Consider the following 26,923-nt stretch of genomic DNA (forward strand, 5'->3'; position numbering starts at 1 on the left):
TGGGAAAGGAAAAGGGGGTCGCCTAGGGCTGGACGATGGCGTCGGGCCACGTTCCTATCCACAGGAGCTCCTGTGTTGGGCCTGGGCCAGGTGCCCAAAAGAATGTCCGAAAGTGCATCGTTAAAAGGCAGCAGTGGCTCCAAAGAAGAAGCTGCCGCTAAAGAACTTCTGTCAGAAGGTTAGTACTGACGGCCACTGTAGGGAGTATAAGGTGAAGGGCCTCGGCTGCCCTACGCAACACCATTGCGTAACTTGCACCCTCCTCCATAGCCACAGTAGGAGGAGACAGCATGCCACGGTCAGGAGAGGTTTCAAGACCACTGGCATCCTCCAACTCCTCTGCCCAGTCTGGGTCAAACTTAGACCCCTCCCAGTTCTCCCCTTCCTCCGAAGGCTAATAAATAGGCTGAAAATAAGGAGCATGGACAAAGGGATAGAAGTCGGAATCGGCGTCGAACGATGCCGGTCTGGTGCTGTATCCACATCTGGGCTGAAACCAGGGGGGACATTATCATGTGGGCCGGTCGACGTCGGAGGTGGTGCCGGTGGGATTGATGTTGGTGGAGGTGTCACAAGGTCAACCGGTGTCGACCGGGATCCATGCTTGGATCCTTGGGGGTGCTGCGGAGGCGATGCCGGGGCCGGAGCCACTGACAGTAACGGGCTAGAACCCACAGTCTGGCCCCAAAGGCGCACCTACGGGGCCAGACGGCCCAAAGAGGCAAGCCATGGCTGACAGAAATTCCTGCTGCTGGAGTCGCCGACGGACCTGGGAAGGGCGGGTACGCTGGCGGCGACTGTGTAGGCTCTGCCGGAGCCACAGAGGAGGCACCACCCACACCCTCAGCCTCGTCACACAACTGGCGAGGGAAAGTCGGAGAAAGATGGCGCATCTTTCGACTTCTTGGAATGCTTTGTCTTACCTGACCCCGAGTGCGAAGACTTCGATCCCGATGAATGGTGGTGGCGGCTACGCGATCGGTCCCTCGACCTCCCAGGGACCTGGAACTTGAGCGGTGCGGAGCCGACTGCCGGATTTCAAGCAACTCTCGGACCGCTCCCGCAAAGTCTTCAGGACCATGGCCCGGCAGTCGGAGCACGACTTGGGGTCGTGGTCATGCTCCAGGCAGTAAAGACACACACTGTGCGGGTCCATCACCGATATCATGTGATGACAGTCCCCGCAGGTCTTGAAGCAGAGCATCCCTACTGCACCAGGATTCGATCGACTCAAAAAATAGAGACAAAAGGCCTCGAATAAACTCAGTCAAAAAGTGATTGGGGGTACCACTCTCTGCGGATCTGCGCTTGCTGGTGCGGTAAAAATAAAGAACTGACGTCAGCACACGAGGGTGGTGTCTAAGTAGCTGCAACAACGTCATCTTGGCGACCACGACGGCAATAACGGATGCGGAGCCGCACGATACCACCTTCCGACGGGCAGGGGTACTACTGATGAAAACTTTCCGGATCGAGTCTGACGCCTGGGGGTAATTAGAAGGCACGGAATCTATCACCAACGTGTTTCTTTCAGATCATTTTAACAATGCAGCCAGTGCACATTAACAGCAACAGGTGGAGTCACTGTACCTCATGACTCCAAAAGACTTCAGAGAAAAAAACAACTTGCAAACGTCCGAGCCCAAGACTAGTTGGCAGGAATATGCACAGCATGTGTATCTACAGCTACATAAATATGCAGTTTTTTTAAATATTGCAAGTGATATCATAATGTAATGGTTGTTGCAAGATTTCCACGTCTGATATTTTCAATCCTCAGCTTTCCCTGTTAATTTGTTAGCTCACCCACCTCTAGTTTATAGATCTCACCTACAGTTTACTGTCAAAGACCTATTTTGCACAATACCATAATTACAGTGGGCTTTGAATCAGTCCATTGTTCACAATGTGGTGAGTTTCTTCACAATCTCATTTAACTGCTGCTTATTCAAGGACTTTCATTCCTCTTATTTTGCTTCTGCCTCCCAGGAGGATAGTTTCTTTACCATCAATTTGATTATTTGTATCTTAGTAATGCTTACATTCATAAGGAAAATGCTACTTACCAGTATGCATCTGTTGTTGGCATGTAGAGCTGCAGATTCTTACACTGTGCATTAGATCGCCACCTGGTGTTGGGCTCGGATGATTGCATGCTGTTGTCGTCTTGGAAGAAGTCTTTGTAGTCACCAGATAGGTGACTCCTCCCTTGGACGATAGTGCGCATGGGCATCGGCTCCACCCTTAGATTGTTTTTCGCCATGATGGGAAATGATGGAGTTGGTAGAAAGAAGAAAGGATGTCCTTGTGTGCATATTTAATTAAGATAGAACTGGAACAGATATAGGCCCCGGGGAGGCGGGGGGGGGGCGTGTAAGAATCTGCAGCTCTATATGCCAAGAACAGATGCATACTGGTAAGTAGCATTTTCTGTTCGAGGCATATGAGCTGCAGATCTTACACTGTGCATAGATTGTACAGTAGTGTCTCCCCTTAGCGGTGGTCACTTGTATCTGTTGCAGTAGTTTGAAAGAGTTTTGAGGACAGCCTGGCCTACTGCAGCTTGCTGCTTAGCTTGCACAGCAACACAATAGTGTTTAGTGAAAGTGTGTGTTGTAGACCATGTTGCTGCCTTGCAAATGTCTTCTAGGGGAATGTTCCCTAAAAAAGTCATGGAGGCTCCTAGTTGGCGTGTGGAGTGCGCCCTAGGAGGAACTGTTAATGTACGTTTTGCTTTTTGATAGCATATTTGTATACATTTTACAATCCACCTTGCAATTCCAGCTTTAGAGATGGGGTTGCCTTTGTGTGGTGGAGAGAAAGCTACAAACAATTGCTTTGTTTTGCAAAAGGATTTGGTCCTATCTATGTAATAGAGGAGAGCTCTATTAACGTCTAGTGTGTGTAGAGCTCTTTCTGCTACAGAGTCTGGGTTTTGGAAAAAACTGGTAACTCTACAGATTGGTTTAAATGAAACGAAGTAATGACTTTTGGAAGGAATTTGGGATTTGTTCTGAGTACCACATTATTACGGTGTAATTGTAAAAATGGTTCTTGTATAGTGAAAGCTTGAATCTCACTTACTCTCCTAAGAGAGGCAATAGCTACTAGAAAAGCTGTTTTCCATGTGAGGAATTGCAGTTCACATTTGTGTAGAGGTTCAAAAGGTGGTCCCAAGAGCCTTTTAAGAACAATGTTTAGGATCCACTCTGGAGAGGTTGGTAACCTGGGAGGAATGATTCTTTTTAATCCTTACATAAATGCTTTAATAGCAGGCACTCTAAATAGAGACAGATGTTGTCTATTTTGTAAATATGCTGCAATTGCTGCCAGATGTAGGCGTATAGATGAATATGCCAAATTACATCTTTGTAAATGTAGAAGGTAACAAATTATATTTTGGATGTAAGCATCTAGGGTATCAATGTGGTTATTGTTGCAGTAAATGGCAAGTATTTTCCATTTAGCAGCATAGCAAGCTCTAGTAGTAGGTCTCCTGGCTTCTTTAACACCTTGGCTGCTAGGTGTTTTCCCCTCCTGTGCTGCAGGCCACTGTTTCCCATTGTTCATGACGAGCTCAGCTCGTCATCAGCACAGCTCAACCGTGCATCATGACGAGCTGAGCTCGTCATCAGCATCGAACGGGTTAATGATAACCTACCACCATTAAGATAACCAAACTCTAAGACCTCAGGAGCCAGATCGCCAGATTCAGTTGACTTGGGTCTGGATGTCTGATGTTTCCATGGTTCTGCGTTAGCAGGGATGGTGTCAGACGTAGCTTTTGGTGTGGAACTAGGGATAGTTCTAGCAGAGTTGTATACCACGGTTGGCGTGCCCATGTGGGAGCTATTAAAATCAGTTTGAGCGACTGTTGTCGTAGCTTGCGCACTATTAGTGGTACTAGTCCTAGTGGCGGGAAAGCGTACGCAAACCTGCCTGACCAGTTCATCCATATCGCATTGCCCTTGGGCAGCGGGTGTGGAAACCTGGCGGCGAAGGTTGGGCATTTTGTGTTTTCGTGTGTCGCGGACAGATCTATGTCTGGATGACCCCACTTGAGAAAGAATGGTTGAAGAACTTGCGGATGTAGTTCTCATTTGTGAATCTGTTGTGTCTGTCGACTTAACAGATCTGCTATCTGATTGTGAACTCCTGGAAGGTGTTCTGCTAACAGATATATGTTTTGTGGAATGGCCCATCTCCAAATGTTCTGTTCAAGCTGGGACAGCTGTAGAGAGTGTGTCCCCCTTGTTTTTGTTTATAGTACATATTTGTCATGTTGTCCGTCCGGATTAAGACAGCTTTGTTTTGTACTTGTACTTGGAATGTTTTGAGTGCTAAGAATACTGCCAGCAGCTCTAGGTGATTGATATGGAACGATTTTTGTTGATTGGTCCATCGCCCCTGAGTTGTATGATGTAGAAGATAGGCTCCCCATCCTGTGAGAGATGTGTCTGCTATAAGTACTATTTGTGGAACAGGTTCGAGGAACTGCCGCCTTTTTGTCAAGTTTTTGGTGTTCCACCACTGCAGAGAGCGATGTGTGCGGCTGTCTACCAACACCAGGTCTGTTAGTTGTCCTTGAGCCTGATTCCATGGTTGTGCAAGACATTCCTGTAACGGACGCATTTGCAGTCTTGAATATGGTACAATCAAGATGCCATCATGCCCATTAGTCTCATGAACACTCATGAAAAAGTTTTGATGTTGGAACTTTGTGACTAAGGCTTGAATGCTCTGTATCCTTGCTGGACTGGGATACGCTAGAGCTGTAGACGTGTTTATTGTAGCCCCTGAATATTGATGTACATGAAAGGGCTGTCGGTGCGACTTGATGTAGTTGACTGTGAACCCTAAGTCATGCAATGTTTGAATTGTCTGATGTGTGTGTTGGACACACTGATTGAATGACTTGGCTTTTATTAGCCAATCGCCTAGATAAAGGAAGACATGTATCGGTTGACATCTGAGAAGTGCTGCAACTACTGCTATTCAGAAAAGGGGGTGGTGATGAACAGAGTGTCTGAATTAAGCAGACCACTCTTACCCAGTCCAAAGATCGGGGCTTGATCCATCACCGTTATTTAGCTCACTGCACCATCCCAGCTCAGAACCCGGCTATATGCAAATCAGTCTGTCCCTGGCCCAGTGCATCATGGGAACAGGGCAGACTAAACTACCAAGCCAATTCTTCCCCAGAAAGGAGACAAGCTACCGGGGACCGGTTTCTGGCATTTCAGCCGTCATCGGCCCGGCTTGCTTGAATCCTGATGGTGCAGTGAGCAAGGGACTCATGTCTGAGTATACCCTGCCACACCTATAGTGGCCAAAAACGATTCAGAAAAGGGGGTGGTGATGAACAGAGTGTCTGAATTAAGCAGACCACTCTTACCCAGTCCAAACATCAGGGCTTGATCCTTCACCGTTATTTAGCTCACTGCACCATCCCAGCTCAGAACCCGGCTATATGCAAATCAGTCTGTCCCTGGCCCAGTGCATCATGGGAACAGGGCAGACTAAACTACCAAGCCAATTCTTCACCAGAAAGGAGACAAGCTACCGGGGACCGGTTTCTGGCATTTCAGCCGTCATCGGCCCGGCTTGCTTGAATCCTGATGGTGCAGTGAGCAAGGGACTCATGTCTGAGTATACCCTGCCACACCTATAGTGGCCAAAAACGATTCAGAAAAGGGGGTGGTGATGAACAGAGTGTCTGAATTAAGCAGACCACTCTTACCCAGTCCAAAGATCAGGGCTTGATCCATCACCGTTATTTAGCTCACTGCACCATCCCAGCTCAGAACCCGGCTATATGCAAATCAGTCTGTCCCTGGCCCAGTGCATCATGGGAACAGGGCAGACTAAACTACCAAGCCAATTCTTCACCAGAAATGAGACAAGCTACCGGGGACCGGTTTCTGGCATTTCAGCCGTCATCGGCCCGGCTTGCTTGAATCCTGATGGTGCAGTGAGCAAGGGACTCATGTCTAAGTATACCCTGCCACACCTATAGTGGCCAAAAACGATTCAGAAAAGGGGGTGGTGATGAACAGAGTGTCTGAATTAAGCAGACCACTCTTACCCAGTCCAAAGATCAGGGCTTGATCCATCACCGTTATTTAGCTCACTGCACCATCCCAGCTCAGAACCCGGCTATATGCAAATCAGTCTGTCCCTGGCCCAGTGCATCATGGGAACAGGGCAGACTAAACTACAAAGCCAATTCTTCACCAGAAAGGAGACAAGCTACCGGGGACCGGTTTCTGGCATTTCAGCCGTCATCGGCCCGGCTTGCTTGAATCCTGATGGTGCAGTGAGCAAGGGACTCATGTCTGAGGATACCCTGCCACACCTATAGTGGCCAAAAACGATTCAGAAAAGGGGGTGGTGATGAACAGAGTGTCTGAATTAAGCAGACCACTCTTACCCAGTCCAAAGATCAGGGCTTGATCCATCACCGTTATTTAGCTCACTGCACCATCCCAGCTCAGAACCCGGCTATATGCAAATCAGTCTGTCCCTGGCCCAGTGCATCATGGGAGCAGGGCAGACTAAACTACCAAGCCAATTCTTCACCAGAAAGGAGACAAGCTACCGGGGACCGGTTTCTGGCATTTCAGCCGTCATCGGCCCGGCTTGCTTGAATCCTGAATCCTGCAACTACTGCTAGGCACTTTGTGAACACTCTTGGTGCAGCTGTTACCCCGAACATAAGGACTTTGAATTGATAATGCTGTCCTTCCAGTACAAACCTTAGATACTTCCTGTGAGAAGGATGTATAGGAATGTGGAAGTAGGCGTCTTTTAAATCTAGTGTTGTAAGGAAGTCGCCTTGTTGCAGCAATGGGAGCACTTGTTGTAAAATGATCATATGAAAATTATCTGAGTGTATATAGTGATTGAGGAGCCTGAGGTGGAGAATTGGTCTTAGTGTTCCATCCTTTTTGGGTATTAGAAAATACAGCGAGTAAACCCCTGCCCATAGATGTTGTAAAGGAACTATTTCTATTGCGTTCTTTTGAAGAAGTGATAGGACTTCTTGTTTGAGCAGTGTAAGATGTTCTGCAGACATTGGACGCTGTCTGGGTGGTATGTGTGATGGGGTAGCTGTAAGTTCGAGGTAGTAGCCATACTGGATAATTTGTCTTACCCACCTGTCTGTTGTGATAGAATTCCAGACAGGTAGGAACCGCGTTAGAAGGAGCGACGAAAGGAGCCTCTAGCTTGTGTGGATTGCAAAGCTCCCATAGATTTGGCTGTATCTGTATCTTTTTTCATTTTCTCAAGTGCTGTGTCTACCTCTGGTCCCAACAATTGATGTTGGTTGAATGGCTGATTTAAGATGGTAGTTTTCACTTCCTGCTTAAATCCTGAAATGCGTAGCCATGCATGACGTCTAAGTAGGACACTGGTGTTTACAGATCTAGATGCAGTGTCTGCTACATCAAGTGCACACTTGATTGAGGCATTTGTTTGCCTGCGCCTTATATTGGTCAGGTAGATGTTGCATTCATTTTTCTAACTGATCATAATGAGCCCTGTCATATCTTGCAAGGAGGGCTTGCGTGTTAGCTATACGCCATGTATTAGTAGCTTGTGCAGCTATTCTTTTGCCTGAAGCACCTTAGATTCTTCATCAGGGGGTGGTGCTTCACCTGATGTTTGTGAGTTTGCTCTTTTTCTAGCATTTGAGACCACTAGGGAATCTAAATGTAGCTGTCCTTTAATGTAGGCTGGATCATCAGGAGCAGTCCTGTACTTTTTCTCAATTCTAGGGTTTCGGCCCGGACCCCCTATCCCGAATTATCACGGACATGGGACTCACAGATGTATGGAGGTGGTTACACTCAGATCAGAGGACCTACTCTTTCTTCTCGTGCTCCCATAAAGTGTACTCGAGGTTGGATTACATCTTTATGTCCAGGCAACACTTGGCAATAGACGACACGGCGGAATATAAAGCCAGAGGGATCTCTAATCACTCTCCACTACTAGCAAGAGTGGGAATAGAAAGAGATGGGTGTAGAGGGACCTGGAGATGGACGGCATGGGACTTACAAAATGTGAATGTATTGAAGGGTTTGAGAGCAGACGTGAAGGTCTATGTGGCCGACAATTAAGGGACGGTCCACTCCAAAGTAACATTCTGGGAGGCTCTAAAAACGGTAATGCGAGACAGGGTTCAAAATAGACTGGCGGCTGAACGGAGGAAGCTCCAAGCAGACACAGTAGCACTGGAGGCGAGTATTCTAGACCTGGAGAGGGAATACTTGATCTCGAAAGAGACGGGGACCCTCAGGAGACTGACAGACTCGCAGAGACAGTACCGCGAGCTGGTCACGGGAGAGGCCAAAACCCAGGCACTAACCATCTTACACCGGCTGTATGATGTGGGGGATAAGTCGGGCAAGTTACTGGTGTGGCTTAGTAAAAAAGAGCGCGCAGCGAGATGGGTGGAGCAAATCAGGGACCCTACGGGATCTCTGATAAAATCTGATGCAAATATTGCTGAGACATTTGCGGACCATTATGAAGGCTTCTACTGGGCTAGAGACCTGGGGACCTGTGAGGAGGCTTCACAGTACATGGAAACGATTGAACTACCGAGCCTGCCTTCGGAGGCCCATCAAGGCCTAGAGGCTGACATCACTTTAGACGATATTACAGAGGCCCTGGCTAGGCTCCGACCGGGTAAAACCCCGGGTCCCAACGGGTTCCCGGCAGAGTTTTTGAAACGTACGGTGAATCTCCTGACACACCATCTGAAGGGGCTATTTGAAGGGGCTTTACAAGAGGGGAGACTTCCCCCAGATCTGAGTACGGCAATAATAGTCCCGATACATAAGAAAGTGAAGCCGCAAGACGATTGTGCGTCGTACCGCCCCATCTCCCTCTTGAATATAAAGGCGAAACTCTTGGCAACCATCCTAGCACTGCGACTCCGCTCAGTGATATCGGAGTTAATACATCTAGACCAAACATGGTTCCTCCCGAATAGGGCCACCAGGTTAAATCTCCGGCGCACCCACAATTGGTTGCAAGAAGTAGGAGGAAGGGATGATCCACACTGGTTCTTATCCCTAGACGCTGAGAAAGCTTTCGACGCGGTTCACTGGCCATTTCTTGAAGGAGTCCTGCAGAAGTTCGGTTTCGGCCCTAAATTCCGGAAATGGGTTCAGCTGCTCTATACAGAACCCAGAGCTAAGGTGAGAGTGAATGGGGCTTTATCGAGGGAATTCCCAGTACGAAGGGGAACCCGACAGGGCTGCCCATTTTCCCCCCTACTGTTCGCTCTCACGATAGAGGTGTTGGCAGCCAGAGTGCGCCAGAATGTAGCAATTGGGGGATTCAGGCTAAATGAGATGGACTCCGAAGAGGAAAAAATATCGCTTTACGCGGATGACATCCTGTTATACATTACACGGCCGGAGACCACAATTCCGGAGATATTTCTGGAATTGAAACGATATGGCAGACACGCGGGTTACCAGGTAAACTGGCACAAGTCGGTCCTCTACGACCCCAAGGGACGGGGAAGCTGGCCGAACCTTCCTGGAAGGTTACTGACGACCATAGAGGGGTTTAAATACCTCGGAGTATATGTTACCCGGGATCATAAACAGTCCTACCAACGGAATGTAGAACGAATAATATTGAACTTCATAGAGGACTCGACTCGGTGGAGGAAGCTCCCACTTACCATACTGGGCCGGGCGGCTATGTTCAAGATGATTACGCTACCCAAATTTTTATCTGCCCTGCAGAATGAGTACTACCCTCTCTCGGGAAAAGATTTTGGGAGAATACACGCAGAACTTAGGTCCTTCCAATGGCTGGCCAAACAACCCAGAGTAGCACTGAGCACGCTCCAACGCCACCAATATAGTGGAGGGATCTCGCTCCCGAATCTGGAGGCATACTATTGGGCGGAACATATAGCCCCGATCAAAGACTGGTTGCATGCACCGGCGGACCATCCTAACTATGCTCTTGAGAGACAAACTCTCAGCCAGGCCACTGCTGTACTACCTTTATGGGGGTGCCCGACGAGGACAGCTTCCCCCCGCTACGAGTAATACTCTGCAACTGTGGAACAAGGCTATGAGCCGCACGGGCTGGGGAAAGAAACCCATCCGACAGACTCCGATTTGGCACTGCGCGTGGCTCACAGAATTGAACAAGTTAAAAGGATTCCGGAGGTGGGATGATATTGGTATCTCCACCCTGGCAGCAGAGACCTGAAATCATTCGCGGCCCTGAGGTCGGATTTTCGACTGCACCACACGCAGTTTTTCAAATATGCCCAGTTATGACATGCCTGGAGAGCAGAAAAGATACACCTAGACGAGCTCCCGGAGTATGCACCTCTAGAAGGAAGGTTGTTACAGGAACAGATACGGGAAAAGGCGGTATCACTCACATATAGAACATTAACAAACAACATGCTGGGCGACCTGGAGAAACTCAGGAGAACATGAGAAAGTCAGGTGGGAGACATGGAGGATATAGATTGGGAAATGGTCCTAATGCACCCCAGGGAAGTGGCCATTAAGTCCCGACTGCGACTTATCCAGTTTAATGTGATGCATAGAACATACTATAACAGAGTTAGGCTTCATAAAATGGGACGGACGGAAAACACTAGGTGCCTTAGATGCAGGGACACGGGAGGAGACTTCTACCACATCATCTGGACCTGCCCAACAATTCACGGGTACTGGGGAGCTATCTTCACAGAGTTAAGCGAGGTGCTGGAGACCCCTATCGATCCGGAGCTCAAATAGGCCCTTCTAGGCATGACAAACGACGTAGACCGAGCATGTCCCCTGCTGACCTTTTTGGTTCTGGCGTTGGTGATGGCCAAAAGGGATATGGCCAAGTATTGGGGTGCGCCAGAACCACCAACAGTGGAGGAATGGAGGAGAGGGCTTGACCTTTACATGGCAGCGGAAAGAGTAACTTACAAGGCGAGGGGATGCCTGCAGAAGTTCCGTAAGGTATGGGGCAAATGGAGAAAATACCATGGGCTGGATGGTGGGTTATGAAGATTGCATAGTTAAAAAGGAATTCAGAATGTATCTATGTCATCTGGGGAGACATCAACAACCGAATACAAAGGACTATTGCACTACTGCACTTTGGACTCTGGTCTACATTGACATAGAATTACCGAGAGATGTACGTGGGGGAGGGGGGGTTGGAAATTGGGAGAACGGGAAATGTGCGATGAAAATGACATGATTGTATTGTTGAGTTATCTTAAAATGCAAATAAAAATGTTTAAAAAATAATAATTCTAGGGTTTAGGATCCTAGCACGTCCAGTATCTTTAAATACCTCTGGAGCATGTTTGATGACCCCTTTGATCATAGGAAGAATTTAAACAGACCTTTGTGATTGTTCAAACGTATCTAATAAAAAATCTTCCTCTGCCTCATCAGAATGCATGGTGACCCCATGATAAATGGCAGCCCTATTCAGTAAATGCCCAAAACCAATCTTGTCTTCTGGGGGAGAAGGTTTTGATAGGTATGCCTGTGGGTCAGGAATATCTGGCACATCCTGTGGGTTTGGGTACTCCCAATCTGGATCACCAACAGGGTAGGGAAAAGGCTCATCTGGGTCTACCACTCCCCCCTATGCTACACTCATCAACATTTTGAGGTGTATGTGGTGAAGAATGAGGAGAAGAGTGCTCAGGAGAATTCTGAGGTGAATTGTTAGGAGGAACAGGAGGTGAAGGAGAAGGAAGTATAGGAGAAGAAGGGTGCATAGGAGATGTGGCAGAGTCATTCTTCTAATTTTTCTTTTCCTGTGTGGTGTAGTGGATACATGACCTGTCTTTGGGTCAATGTAGATCAGGTTGGAAAAGTTATTCTCTTTGCAGAGCCTTTGCCGGTGCCTATTTTTTCAGTTCCGGGCGTGTTTGCTGCTTGTCTTTATCCTTAGGAGTTGTAACTGTGTCTTTTTGCATAGATTTCAGCACCGAAGGTGTTGTTTTCGGAGTCGTAGGCTGTTTCGAGGGCTTTAGCGCATCAGAATCAGGACTTGTAGGTTTCGGTACCAAAGATATTGGCTTCGGGGTGGAAGCTGGTCTCATCGGCTTCGAGGCGTCAGAGGCTGGCTTCATAGTTTTGTCTTTAGAAGTCGGCGGTTTCGGAGCCGAGACTTCTTTTGGTTTCGGTGCCGAGGGAGCTGCTGGGATCGGCACGTGCAGCTCGCTCAGTAAGGAGCTACCGGAAGGCTCGATGGCAGGACTTTCGAAGTGTGTTTTCGGTTGCGACTGGGCCCCGGAGGCGGAGTGTTGACCTTTGCCTTCGATTTGGATGGTGGGTATAGGGCCGGGTATAGGGCCGGGGCAGTAGTACTCATGCGCTGACCTGATGGTATGGAGTCATCTGAGTCGTCTGCCTCCGATACAATTTGGAGATCATCTGAATCTTCTTCGGGAACGAGCGGAATTTCTTCGTCGAAGATATCTACCGGTACCGGGGCCGATCTCTGCATGTCGTGTCGACAGGCCCTCCGATCTCGAATGGTTTTCTTGGATCGAAAGGATGCACAAACTGTGCAGCTGGATTCGTCGTGTTCTGGCGATAAGCACAGGTTACACACCTTGTGATGGTCCCTGTGTGGGAACTTTGCTCCACAGTTGGGGCATCTTTCGAATGGCGTCGTTTCCATGAGGTGTAGGCCTCAGGGTGTGGATAGGCCCAACGTCCCGCATCGACGACCGGAATGGAGCTGATGGATTAGAGACAATGTTGGTCGATATCGAAAGTAGTTTGGTGAAGTTTTAATATGTTTTTTCGCGTCGAAGTACTTGAAAAGTAGATTTTGGAGTGGAAAATTTTCATCCGAACCCAGTGGCTGAAAAAAAAAACAATCTAAGGATGGAGCCGATGCGCACCATCATCCAAGGGAGGAGTCACCTATCTCTTGACTACAAAGACTTCTTCCAAGACGACAACAACATGCAATCATCCGAGCCCAACACCAGGTAGCGATCTAATGCACAGTGTAAGATCTGCAGCTCATATGCCTCGAACATCTCCTTTTTTTCTTTTTCTTTACATCACTCCATGGGGGTGCATGTGTTTGTTACTCTTTTCCTCGTATGTTGATTTACCACTCAAATCCCTGCCCCTGTGCTCTGTGTTGTTCCCCCTCTACCCCAACCTGTCTGTTTGCTTGTTGCTTTCTCTGACCCTCCCCTAAAGTTGTTTCTCTTTTTCCTATTAATACATGCCTCACCCATCTCCTCCTTTGCCACACGCTGCTCCTGCCTCTCATCAGTGTTTACTCTCGCTCAACCCCTCAACTCACTATACCATGCTCCCCATCTCATCCTTTTTCAAACTAATAGGAAATAAAATACACTTTGGCACACTTATTGTTATAATTTACCGCTCCAAAATGTGCATCCTCCATCTTGGAATTCTAAATTTAAACAAAAAGAAAATGGCCACCACTTCATGACATTTGTGTGCGCATGCTTCACACACACAGAAGCCAAAGTAGCATCATGACAAATACATGCACATTTGTGATGAGGCATGCACACATACACATCAATTAGCTTTTATTTACCTTTTCTTCCTGATGCTCCTTCTGAATCAGCCAACACACATTTTTATTATTGCCGAACAACACTGGCAAAGCCAAATGGCTGGTCAGTTAATGCAATTGAAAGGTCCTATCGACTTTATCAATGCTTGTTAATATCAGGTACCCTACCGTCTGTGCTTCTAATGCTTACCTTTGGATGTGACCTAGAAATATTTAAAAAAAAGGTTTGGACATGGCAAGTTGGCGGTTTACAAGCTGCCCGAATGGCAGATATAGAACTGTGTTTTCAGTTTGTCACAACAGTAGTGGCACAATAAGTGCTGCTGTCCACTGGTGACATTTAAATTGCTAGCCTTGGGTACATTTTGCACTATATATTAGGGACTCATAGGTAAGTTAAGTATGCCCACCAGCCAATTGCATATACACTCTGAAGGGTCCAGAGCACATGAACTGAGGCCTGTTCAGTAGGGCCCACTGCACGTTCATAGTAAACAAAAACAAAACAGCAGCATCAGTCTAAAAACTGGGGGGTGATAATGCAAAAACATCTCTTCCTTTACATGCTGCCCCCGATGAAAGGTGAGTAGCAACTAACCCACACCCTGGTTGTTATCATCTAAGTTGAAAGACTTGAAAAGGCCATCTGCTTTGGCATGGTCATTCCCTGGTCTGTGTTACACTGTAAAGTTCATACCATGAACGAAATGGGTCACCTCACCAGCTTGGGATTCCCCCATCATCCGCCTCAGTCACATTAAAGGCCTGTGGTCAGTTTGAACTCTGACTGCACACCAACACTGTGCTCTGGGGAGGAGTCACCTACAAATAAACACAACTGGCTGATCGCGGCCCTCATCATTTCCATGTGCCAACAGTGTCCCAATGTTATGTTCAGAAGCATCTCTCTGGGCAATGAAATCTCTGCTATAGGCAGGTGCTTTGAGGACAGGTGCTGAACACATTGCTTCCTTTAGGATGTTTAAGGTCTTCTGACCCTCTGGAGCCCAAATAACATGCTTTGGCTGTTTTTCCTGGAAGAGAGTTCCAAGCTAGAATTGTCTGGATATTGGCCTGGAAAAGCAGTACATGGCCTCCTCTTACTAAGAGGCCCAGATACACTGGAGTCTATTCCCCTACTGGGCACTTGCTTGCCATAATAGTCGGGTATGCCTGCTGCAGGGCTTGAAGCACTTTTTCTGTCGAGTGAGGATGTCCTGCCAGGAGGAGCTAAATAGAGCAAAATCATCTAGATATGAGACACTGAATGCTTCCAGTCCAGACTGAACTCTGTTCACCAACGTTTGGAAAGTGGCAGGAACATTCTTCAGACTAAAGAGCATGACCCTAAACAGAAACCACCACATTTGGACACCTTCCCTCCAATAATTCTCACCCACAAAATAGGATCCTTTGTTACAAATGTTTCCTGTCATACTTGAGGCAGCTACAATTTGAAGACCACACTTGTGAACCTGTCCCAACACTGTTAGCTAAAGGAAACCTGGAGTACACTCCAAACTTGTGGAATATGTCAAGCCATCTGTGCATGCTGTACAATGGTCCATACATCCAAAAGAATATTGTCTGCACACAACAATACTCGGTTCTCAGTACCATCTCTCAAGACAACATAGTAATGGTTTCAACTTCAATGAATAATGCAGGAGGATGTGGCCTGGTCTGTGCGCACTAGGGATGCAACAACTGTCAGCAACCTATTTGCAAAGAATTTGGCCAAGAACTTGCTCTCTACATTCAAAATGGGAATAGGGAGTTACAGCAAGCACCCATTGGCACCCTTGCCTAATTTTTGAATCATGGCGAAAATGACCAGCTGCAAATCAGAAAGAAGCCTCCTTGTCCCTTACAATATCAACAATATCAGGAGCCTACCTTGTAGAAGACTGAAAACCTCTTCAATATTTCCTTGGGGGTTCAAATGGGACCAGACATCTTCCTCGACTGAAAACAGCAGTTAAAGCCTCGTCCTCTATAAAGTCCCCTCCCAAGATCGCTAATAAAATATTCCATGATGGACTTGTGACACTTCCACCCCTCCCACTTCAATCTAATATAATGAAGCACAGTAGTTTGCAAAACATATATACCAACCAGTGATTGAGCACAACTTCTCACACCCCATGGTTTTAACCTTTACATATTTACCTGGACACGTTTTTGCTCTTCTTCAGCTAAGAAATCCGTTTCACTGCCTGGTCTTCTCTCCAACCTCATTTAGCCATCTCATCATATAGTGAGCCCTAGCCATGTGCCTGGCAAATTCCTTACAGTACTTTTTATCATTGGCTCCAAAATGTGCATGCCCTGTCGGTCGTGGGAGGCTGCTTTCAACAGGAGTTCAATACTTACATTACTTACATGGTGTACCCAATTCTTTTATTGAAATAATGTTCTGGATAAGGCATACCCTTACATGACTGATTTAAAGCCCTCCCAGGAGTTAACATTTTATTGTACCGTACCCTTGCTCTCTTGGAAGTAGGCGATTGCAACAATCTACAGATATTAACCATATCATTAGATTTCTACTCCCAGACATTAATCCTCTCCATTTCACGCACCCCACACTACTGTGTATGCAGACTGTCATCATCAGTGGGGCATAAGCTGATATTTCCATGGCAAGAATTTTATATTTATGATAAGCAGCTTGGCAGCCTCAGCAAAATAAAACTAATCCAATCAAGATGATATCTTGTAAGCAACAAAGTGGATTGAGCACTGCCAGTCAACATCAGTGTCTAAGCCTCAAAAAGGCTCCAAAGCCCAAGGTGATCTCAAACATAGACAGCCCACTAGATCCGAAGACCACCATCAATGTGATGCAGGGTAATGTTGAGACAGCATAACCAGATATACAAATATTAATGATGAAGAAATATAAGCTTCTTCCAGTACATGCTCGCACTTCACATTTAATTTAAAAATGCATAAACATAGATTTTAACAAAGACTGATAAATTCATAGATATGAATTTCATGGGACTGTTTTATGAACAGAAGAAATGGCTTACCTCCGCCCAACAAGATGTTTTTCATCTCCAGATATTACTGGTTCATACATAGATGGTATTTTCTTCTGTTGAATAGATAAATCAGGGTCGCCATTACCATCTTCAGAAAATGCAAAGGGATGTGGAGGGGTTGGTAAAAGTCCACAACCTGGAGGTGGCTTAGGAAAAGGGGCTAAGCCACGCCTTCTCACTTCCACTGCTTCCATCTGGTCTTCATTTTGAGGTCTTTCTTCATAACTAAAAAGCTGAATGCAAAATGTTACATATTATTTCAAAACATGCAAAGAATAAATAAGTCATCAGTGTATTCAGTGTATTCAATCACCTCTAAGCGCATCAACGCACAAATTAACAGTGAAACAAATATATACATCAAGCCATCACTTCATTAAACAGCGATTTTGTAAGAACCTCTTTAAATTGACTCGCGATGAAGCTAAAGGATTATGAAAGTTACACTGTAAGCATCTGTTCTTGGCAAGTAGTGCTATAGACTCACATGCTTTGCATACTCGTGCCATCTAGTGTTGGGTCCAGAAGTGTGCAAGTTGTTTTTCTTCGAAGAAGTCTTTCGAATCACGAGGTAAGGTAACTCCTCCTCATGGTAATAGTGCACATGAGCATCAACTCCATTGTTAGACTGTTTCCCCCCCAAAAGGGTGAGATTGGAGTGTGTAAGTAAGTATCAGTAAAGCGATATCCATGCATATGAAAGTACAAATCAGAACTGCAACGACTTTAGGTGTCCAGGGATGAGGTTGGGTACATGTGAAATTAAAGTACTTCATGCCAAGAACAGATGCTTACAGGGTAAGTAACAATCCGTTTGAGGCAAGCGTGGCTGTAGATACACATGCTTTGCATTGACTGTATAGCAGTGTCCTCCAAAAGCAGTGGCTAACCAGTGGACAATGCAGTTGTTTGAAAAAGTGTACTTTGCACCACCGCCTGTCCTACATTAGCTTGTTGCCGGGCTAGAGCATCCTCACAATAATACTTAGTGGAAGTGTGTGGTGTAGATCATGTAGCAGCTTCACAAATGTCAGCTATGGTGATGTTGCCCAAGAAAGCCAAGCATGCCCCTATTTTATGAGTAGTGAGTGCTCCAAGGGGTATAGACAAAGTTCATTTGGATTACTTATCTATAAAGTTTTATATAGCGCAGACTAGACTAGTACATGTAACGATCCATCTGAAAAGGCCCAATTTTGGAAATTGCTTTCCTTTATGAGGGGGTGCAAACACAACTAAGAGTTGTTTTGTTTTGTGAAAGTCTTTTGTTCTGTCAATTAAAAAGGGCCTGGAAAGATCTTGATAGGTTACAACTGGAGGTGGAACTTAAGAACACTTTTCCCTCCCCTCTCAGTGACATTGACAATGCTACCATTGCTTATACAGATTGGCTTGAGACAGCTTTTGAAAAATTGGTGCCTATAACAAGATGGACTCCAAAGAGAGTCACCCCTTCGGCCCCATGGTACTCAGACCAGCTTAAATCCTAGAAACTGGCATGCAAAAAGTTTAAACGGGCCTGGAGAAGAGGTTATGGGAGCGCTGAAAAAGTGACTTTTAAACTCAGCCTTAAACAGTATAAAGATTTATTGATGGAAACTAACAAGAATTTATTTTCGAATGAAATACTCCAAGCCAAATCCAATTCCAAAGAGCTCTTTAAAACTGTGAAAAGGCTAACCTCTACTCACAGTATTAAGAAGGTGAGCAGTCCTGAATTTTGTGATAGATTGGCCACCTTCTTTCAACAAAAGGTGGACGCCATATTTACCACATTTACCCCCGAGATGAAAGATTTTGAGCTCCACTCAGTGGGCTCCAGTCAGGCTGTCATCAACTCAGTTCTTGACCACTTTACTCCTGTAGGGACTGATGAAACCTTAAAACTTTTGTCTTCTGTGAGCGCTAGGTCCCCTAATGATCCTTGTCCGGCTCCTGTCCTTAAATCCATTCCTGAAGTTATTTGCTCGGTGCTTAATCCTTTGTTTAACAATATTTTTGCTGCCAGGTGTTTCCCTAAAGTTTGGAAGGAGGCTTCAATTTTGCCTCTTCTTTAAAAAACGACCCTAGATCCTTCTGATCCGAGCAATTACCGGCCAATCTCGAGACTTCCCCTGCCCGCGAAAATTATTGAAAAGGCCATGAACGTTCAGCTTAGAAATTTCCTTCATGGCAATAATGCCCTCGATCCAACCCAATATGGATTTAGAGCCGATCATAGCACTGAATCAGCTTTAATTAAAACGTGTGAGGAAGTAAGGGAGGCTCTTGATTGCGGTGGAAAGGCATACTGATAATGTTAGATCTTTCAGCAGCCTTCGACACGGTCCATCTTAAGGTTCAGAGGGACCGGTTGTCGGGGGTGGGGGTCAGGAAAGCGGCCTGGAAACTTCTTCATTGTTTTTTTATCGGATAAATCTCAAACTGTTGACCTGGATAACAATAAATCTCAGTCTTTCAGCCTGCCTTGTGGGGTGCCTCAGGGGTCATCTTTGAGCCCTACGCTATTTAATATCTACGTGATATTCCTGGCTGTCCTGATTAGATCGTTTGGCTTTCAGTTGACCTCTTACGCCGATGATACCCACATTGTGCTGTCCTTCAAAGATGGTCAGGTAAAGGAAACCGGGCCTGTTTTCATGACTGCATGAAGGCTATTGCACGTTGGATGTCGGTAAATTGCCTTAAATTGAATTACATCAAAACTGAGCTGATCGTTTTTGGTAATAACCCCCATATTTGGAACCCAAAGTGGTGGCCTATTGATATGGGTAACCATCCTGTTCCTACTCTCAAAGTGAAAAATTTAGGAGTTACTGTAGACAATAGACTGACTTTCTGCGATCATATCAGCTCAGTTGTATCCTCCTGCTTTTTGATTCTTCGAACCCTAAGGAAAATCAAACCTTATCTCTCGGACGTTAACTTCAGGACGGTCTCACAGTTTTGGTTATGTCACGTTTGGACTACTGTAATAGCCTTTTTTGAATGCCCAAAAACAACAGCTCAATAGGCTTCAGTTGGTCCAAAATGCAGCTGCAAGACTTCTGTCCGGTACCCCTAAATTTGTGTAGATCCAAGGAGAATTAACTCGATTACATTGGCTCCCAGTGAAACAGAGGGTCCTTTTCAAGGCCCTCTGTATAGCTTTTAAGGCCCTTAATGGTGTCGGTCCCGATCATTTGAGGCAAAGATTCAAATGGTATACCCCTAGTAGAACCATGCGATCCCTGGGAGCTAAATTGGTACAAGTACCCACTTTCAAGAAATCTAGCTGGTGTGGAAGGAGTTTTGTTACCTGCGCATCCAAGGTATGGAACGAATTGCGGTTTCACCTGAGGAATGACGATAACCTGCTCTCCAGAAGGGTTTTGAAGACTTGGATGTTCTCTCACTAACTGTTTTGACGACCGGTCGGGCTAACTCAGCGCCAGGACACCCAAGGGTAATTGTGCGCTCTTTATAAATTCAATTAACATAACATAACAATTATAATACATTAATGCTCTTTGGCAAGTAACGTGTTAAGAGCTCTTTCTGCAACAGAGTCTGGTTGTGGGATAAAAACAGGTGGTTCAACTGATTGTTTAATGTTAAAGGGGACTCTACCTTTGGAAGGAATTTTGGACTGGTAAGTATCACCACCCTATCCATAAATAAGTGGAAAAATGGTTCTTCTAAAGTTAGTGCCTGGAGCTCACTGACATTCCTTAGTGAAGTGTTGGCAATTAAAAGAGCAACCTTCGAGGGGGGAGGAGCTTCGCGGGCAAGCAAGATGGCCGCGTAAGCTCGGAGCTCCGCGGACCCTCCGCACACATCCTGGAAGAAATCCTGATCCACGACGGTGGATTTCAATTGGCGAATGGTCACAGACACGGGATCCGCTTTCCGTTTCTAAATCCGAAATTTCTTGGCAAAGTTATGTCGTGTTGAACTTTGTGGCAGGGATGCGCCATTGTACCCGAGGTGTCCGCTGAACGAGACGACGCGGCGCACGATTGATATGCGGAGCGAGTGTCTCCTGTTCCTGCTGGCGGAGTGCACGTAGCCGCGGAGTTGCCTATTGCTGCCTTGGCTCTCGTGGTAGCTACGCTTTGTGTCTGCTTGAGTGCCCACAGTGTCTTCGCCGTATCGCCCTTTGTGCTCTCCGGACCCAACATGGCTGGCAGGGGCGAGCCCGACAGGACGGCGAACCGGGCTAGCAGGAAGACGGTCCAACCCCAGACAAATAAGATCGATCGGTACGCCCAACAACGGACCTCGCCCTCTGTAGTTGCTCAGTCTAAGGACCCCCTACGCACGAGCTCACCCGAGGGGTCAGAGCCTACTCTGCGCGACATCATGGGGGCTATCACAAGTATCAGGACTGAGATGCATAAGCAGCACGAGGTCCTAGCACATAAAGTGGACACCCTGGCCATTGATATCAACTTGATCAGGGCCGACCTGGGCAAAACTAATGATCGAGTGAAGTCTCTCGATATCAAGACCTCCAGCCTCACGACCGATGTTTCAGACCTGCAAGCGGAGGTTCGCACCTTGCGGTCGGTTAATGACCTGTTTTCGAGGCGGCTGGAGGATTTCGAAGGGCGTGCCAGGCGGCAAAATGTGCGCATCATTGGGGTGCCGGAGGGTGCGGAGGAAGCGGCCGTCGACCTCTTTGTTGAGGACTTGGTAAAGACCCATCTCGCTCCGGCAGGTCTCAGTCACTTTTTCTCAGTGGAACGGGCCCACAGGATACCTGGCGGCCCTCCGAAGACGGGCGTCGCACCGAGACCCATCATCGCCCGTTTATTAAATTTTAGAGATCGGGATGTGATTCTCCAGGCCTCGAGGTGACATGGGCCTCTTAAGTTCCAGAACACTGACGTGAATTTCTACCCGGACTTCACCAGGGCTGTTCAGAGACAGCTCCAAAGCTTTGCGGGGGTACAGCGGCGCCTCAGGGATTTGGGGCTGAAGTACTCTATGCAGTTACCCGCTAAGCTGCGCGTTGAACGTGATGGCCGAGCCCTGTTTTTTGATATGCCTGAGACTGTGAGTGACTGGCTGGACACTTTGCCGCACCGTCGAGAAGAACAGGAGGAACACTCCGAAGGCGCCTCTGGTGGTCCTGATCTTCAGGAATAGTGCTTCCCGCACTGCCTTTAGCGGTTGGTGTGCCCGTTGACTGTGACTGATAATGCCAAGCTGTTGCACTTTTACCTGGAATATCCTATTCTCTCATGGAGGGTGGCAGGGGGGGACCGCGGGGGTTCCTTACTCCTCTAGGGTCTTTTTTGTAGCTTAGTTCATGGGGCGACAGGCACACTGCTGGTTGGGGGGGCTTTTTAGTCTGCTGCAGGGGTGCAGGGTGGGGGGTGGTGTTGGGGATGGTTTTGTGTGTTCTTCCTGTTTCTTTCTTCCTTTCCTTAGGCAATGGGTCATATGTTTTGTCCTGTTTCATTTGTCGTTGAGGCTTTTGGGGGTTGGAGCGGCCTTGGGACACGACGATGGGGGGTAGGAAATTGCAAGTTCTTTGTTGGAACGTCAATGGCTTGGGTGATCGTATCAAAAGAGGGGTGGTATTGCAACTGCTTAAAAGACATATGCCTGACATTGTTCTCTTGCAGGAGACACACTTGGTTGGTAATACGTGTAGAGCGCTCAACAGGAAGGGTTTCAAAATGGTGGCTCATTCGGGGTTCTCTTCGGGGTCCCGGGGGGCGGGTGTTATGGTGCGCACGTCCCTCCCTTTTGAGATTGACTCCACTATTGTTGACGAGAGGGGGCGGTACGCTGCCGTTTCAGGGCGTTGGGAGGGGCGTGCCCTGACATTGGTTTCTGTTTATGTCCCTCCGGGGTTGCAAAACAACACCTTCCAAGACCTTGGTAGCGCCATTTTGAATCTGCCAGCAGGGTTGCTCATTGTGGGGGGTGACTTTAATTCGGTTTGCTCCGGATCCTTGGACAGACATCCGCCTAGAGACCTCCGAAGCTCGCAAATGTGGTTGCCCACTTTTCTTGACACTATGGGGTTGGTCGACTGCTGGAGACTCTTACATCCCACCCAGAGCCAATACTCATTTCACTCTGGCGCTCACGGTAGTCTCTCCAGGATCGATTATGTTCTTGCCTTGGCAGCTCATGCACCGGCTATCTCTGAGGCCCATTTTTTGGCGAGGGGTATCTCGGACCATTCCCCCGCTGTGGGTCTCATTCGACTTTAATATTGTAGTGTCGGAGCGACCGGTGGTGGTCAATCCGTGGTACTTCCGAAACCCCAAGACTCGTGGTCTCCTGGCCAAGGCTATCGAACTCTACTTCACCGAGAATGTGGGGTCGGTTACGTCGGCTGTCACTTTGTGGGAGGCTTTTAAAACGGTCTTGCGGGGTGAGGCATTTACTCTCATAGCGGAAGCCCGTAGGAATAGAGACGCCGACATGGTGCGTATCGAGGCAGAGATCATGGAGTTGGACTCCCGATTGGAGGCGGGCCCTGAGCCCGACCTGTTGCACACTCTCTCCCTTAAGCAGTCGGAGTATCGTGACCTTGCCACCGACGCTGCTTTCGTCCTGGGCAGAGAACAGCAGGGTCGAATTTACGACGTCGGTGATAAGGCGGGAAAGCTGTTGGCCTGGCTTGATAAGAAAGAGAGGGCCCGCCGCGTTGTCCCGGAGATACTGGGGGAGGATGGAGTGCTATTCACTGACCCGAGCGCCATTGCCGAGTCATTTTCGGATTATTTCCAGGGCGTTTATGCCTCTGTCTCCGATCGGTCTGAGGCCGATTCGGGTGCTTTCCTGTCGGATATCGACCTCCCGTGCCTGTCGGACGCAGATCGAGATGACTTAGACAGAGATATATCTGCGGACGAGGTTGCACTTGCAATTCGTTCCTTGAGAACTGGCAAGGCGCCTGGCCCTAATGGTATTCCGGTAGAGTTATATAAGATCAAGCCGGATGTGGTTTCCCCGCACTTGCGGAATATGTTCCTTGAGGCGCGGGAGGCTGGCATGCTTCCCCCCGACCAGAGACTGGCCACCATCGTGGTTATCCATAAGGAAGGGAAGCCGAGAGATTTGTGCCGATCGTATCGCCCCATCTCTCTTTTGAACGCGGAGCCTAAGATTTTAGCCAAAATGCTCGCCAACCGTCTGATTGGCGTCATTGGTGACTTAGTGCACCCGGACCAGTCGGGCTTTATTCCGCACCGCAACACTGCTCTTAACCTGCGTCGACTTCACGGTGCCCTGGCCAGGGCCCATACGATTGAGGAGCCAGCTGTCCTGGCGTCGTTGGATGCCACGATGGCTTTCGACTCACTCGAGTGGAGTTACCTGTGGGCAGTGTTGGCGAAGCTCGGTTTTGGCCCGGAATTTGTGGGGTGGGTCAAACTTTTACACGCCGGACCGTTGGCTAACGTAGCTGTCAACGGTCTGGTTTCCGCACCCTTTGTTCTTCAGAGGGGAACCAGGCAGTGCTGTCCTTTGTCGCCCCTCCTGTTCGCACTTGCGCTTGAACCGCTGGCGGCCCGGTTACGCAGCCACCCCGACCTACATGGTATCAGATGGGCCCCTGACTTCGAGGACCGGGTGTCATTGTACGCAGATGATATTCTTTTGTACCTCACTTCTCCCTGCAAATCCCTTATTGTGGCCTGTGACGTATTGCGACACTTTGGGCGGTACTCCGGCCTAGTTATTAACTGGTCCAAGTCATACTTGTACGTCCTGAAAGGGGGAACGCCTCGCCTTCCGAGGGGTTGTGGCATACAGGTGGCGAACCAGGGCTTCAAGTATCTGGGGATTTACATCTCTCAGCACAACTTGCTTCCCCCTCTTCTCCGCCTTCGGCGTGATGTAGAGGGGTGGCGTAAACTCCCGCTCTCCCTGCTTGGGCGCGCGGCGTTGTTTAAAATGATGTCCTTGCCCAGGTTTCTCTATTCCCTGCAAAATACTCAAGACCCGGTCCCAGCTCGATACTTCGGTGAGATCGAGAGTCTACAACGCGCCCTACTTTGGGATGGCCGCCCTCGAATCGCTATCACGAAGCTCACGCTGCCGTGGTACGATGGGGGGATAGCATTGCCTGATGTGCGGAGGTATTATTGGGCCTCCCAGTTGGCGGCTATTAACCATGGTTTATACGGTCCGGTGGCCAACCCGGGGTATGCCATGGATCGATGGCTACTGGGCGGAGGAAAGTATCACAGGGCACTCTACTCGAGGTCACTCGACAGGCGGATGTCTGGTCCAACGAAAACCGCGGTCCATATTTGGAGGGCGATTACTAAGGCGCAGGGATGGAAGGATAGACTGACGAAGGCGACCCCATTGTACGATTCGGACATCCTGGGCAAATTGTGGCATACCAAGGGCTTCAATAAATGGGACCTAATTGGCATCTCCAGGGTGGAGGACATGTTGCTGCGTAGCGAGGTTAAAACTTTTGCACAGTTACAAGCGGAGTTTCAGCTGGGTGAAACGGAATTCTTCCGGTATGCTCAGCTGCGACACGCATTGCTGTCCGCCATGCCGGAGGGGGAGGTGATTCCCGACAGTTCTCCTTTGGAAGATAGGGTGCTGGACGGCCATATGCCCGACAGTGCCATTTCATTGTCGTACAAGAAACTCATCAACGTCCGTACAGATCTCCTCCTGGGTGTGAGGGACCAGTGGGTGCGCGATGGTATAGAGATCGATGATGAAGATTGGCAGAGCGCGGTGTCCTCCCCTAAGGAGGTTGCTGTCTCCTCCCGTCTCCGGCTGGTGCAGCTCAAAATCTTGCACAGAGTTTATGTCACTGGTCCCAGACTGGTGCACATGGGCTACTCCGTTGATGGCATTTGTAGGCGCGGCTGTGGCGCCCTCGCCACCTTCATGCACACTCTATGGGAATGTCCTGTAATAACTTCCTACTGGCGGCGTGTGCACTCGATAATGAGCGAGGTGACTGGGGTGGCAGTGCATGCGGAAGCCAGGAGATGCATTCTAAACATCTGGGGTCCGACAGATAATAACGTGGCCCAGACCCAATGGGTGACCCTTGGTAACATGGTGGCTAAACGGGACATCGCACAGAAGTGGGGAGCCACAACGGCTCCGAAGGTTGTACAGTGGAAGGCCAATATGGACTGGTGCATGTTCCGGGAAAAGACTGTCTATGTTGCCAGGGGTAAACCTAAAAAGTGGCAGAAAATGTGGGGGGCTTGGAATGAATACAGAGGTGACATTTGCGTACCCCCGGAACCCGCACCGCAAGAGGAACACTTATCACCGTAGCCTTTGGCTCCAACTGTAGAATTTTATGCTGCCATCCTGTGTTTCTCTCCTCCCCATTTCCAGTATTGTATTCCGCCGGACACATCTGTGTTCACTGTGCCCTCTTGACCCCCCTCACTACGCCTCACTGTACCCTACGTTCTATTGCCTCTCTCTTTGCGCCAGTTCCGGCGCTTTCTTCCCTTTTTCTTCCTTTCTTCTACATTACTTCATAAAACTTGAAAATCAACCTTCATTCGTCCTGTTGTACTGATTCTTGCACTTTGTCTCATTGGTTCCATTCTGCTGCCTCGCCTCCGGGATGTAAGGCTGAATAGCGGTGTGCATTGTTTTTAAATAAAGGTTTTAAAAATGTAAAAAAAAAAAAAAAAAAAGCAACCTTCCACAATACAAATTGGAGTGGGCAATTGTGTAATGGTTCAAAGGGTGGACCCATAAGGCTTGTGAGAACAATACTGAGATTCCACCCAGGTGCAGGTGAGACTCTGGATGGTATTACTCTTTTAAGTATAACTAACAACAAAGGAGTGACTAAGAAAACAAATGGAAAAAGTGTCTAAAGTGAAGTGGAACGTGGAAAGAGTAAACAGTTTTTTTTTATATTACCCTCACTCACCCAACTATTGGGTGACATGCTAGACAAAATAGGCTTTAAATTTGAGTCAAATTATCCTTAACATTAATGGAAATATGCCTGTGTGTATATGTGTTTTTCTCTCTCTCTTTTCCACAGATCCCTATTACCTGGAAATCCCAGGTTCAACCGGTATTAAGAACCGTGAGTTGAGTAAGACTTGATATAACACTGAGGTCAGGGTGCACCACAGAGTGTGCATACCGCCCAGTGTTGAAATAGTTTTTTGGTCCTGATGAAAGCTCGGCCGACCTGGCCTACAAGAGCAGAAACATGTCGACCTAATGATAAGGATAATTTGACTCAAATTTAAAGTCTATTTTGTCCTTCTCATTTCCCTTTTTACACAGATGCTCACATTGATCTTTATTAAAGTTTGGTTTGGATCAGTGTCCGCACCTTT

The 26,923-nt window shown here is 47.8% G+C and overlaps 1 protein-coding gene across 2 annotated transcripts in view; it reads right to left on the minus strand.

The window, feature by feature from the left end:
• Nucleotides 1–26,923, minus strand: part of ZC3H6 (zinc finger CCCH-type containing 6) — a 361,631-nt gene that overhangs the window by 149,490 nt on the left and 185,218 nt on the right. For both annotated transcript variants that reach the window (XM_086927473.1, XM_086927474.1), the window contains one exon: nt 16,611–16,855. In XM_086927473.1, the coding sequence (XP_086783599.1) occupies nt 16,611–16,855 (245 nt within the window). The remainder of the gene's footprint in view (nt 1–16,610; nt 16,856–26,923) is intronic.

The sequence above is a fragment of the Lissotriton vulgaris genome, chromosome 6 (assembly GCF_964263255.1).
Source record: "Lissotriton vulgaris chromosome 6, aLisVul1.2, whole genome shotgun sequence".
Taxonomy (NCBI): domain Eukaryota; kingdom Metazoa; phylum Chordata; class Amphibia; order Caudata; family Salamandridae; genus Lissotriton; species Lissotriton vulgaris.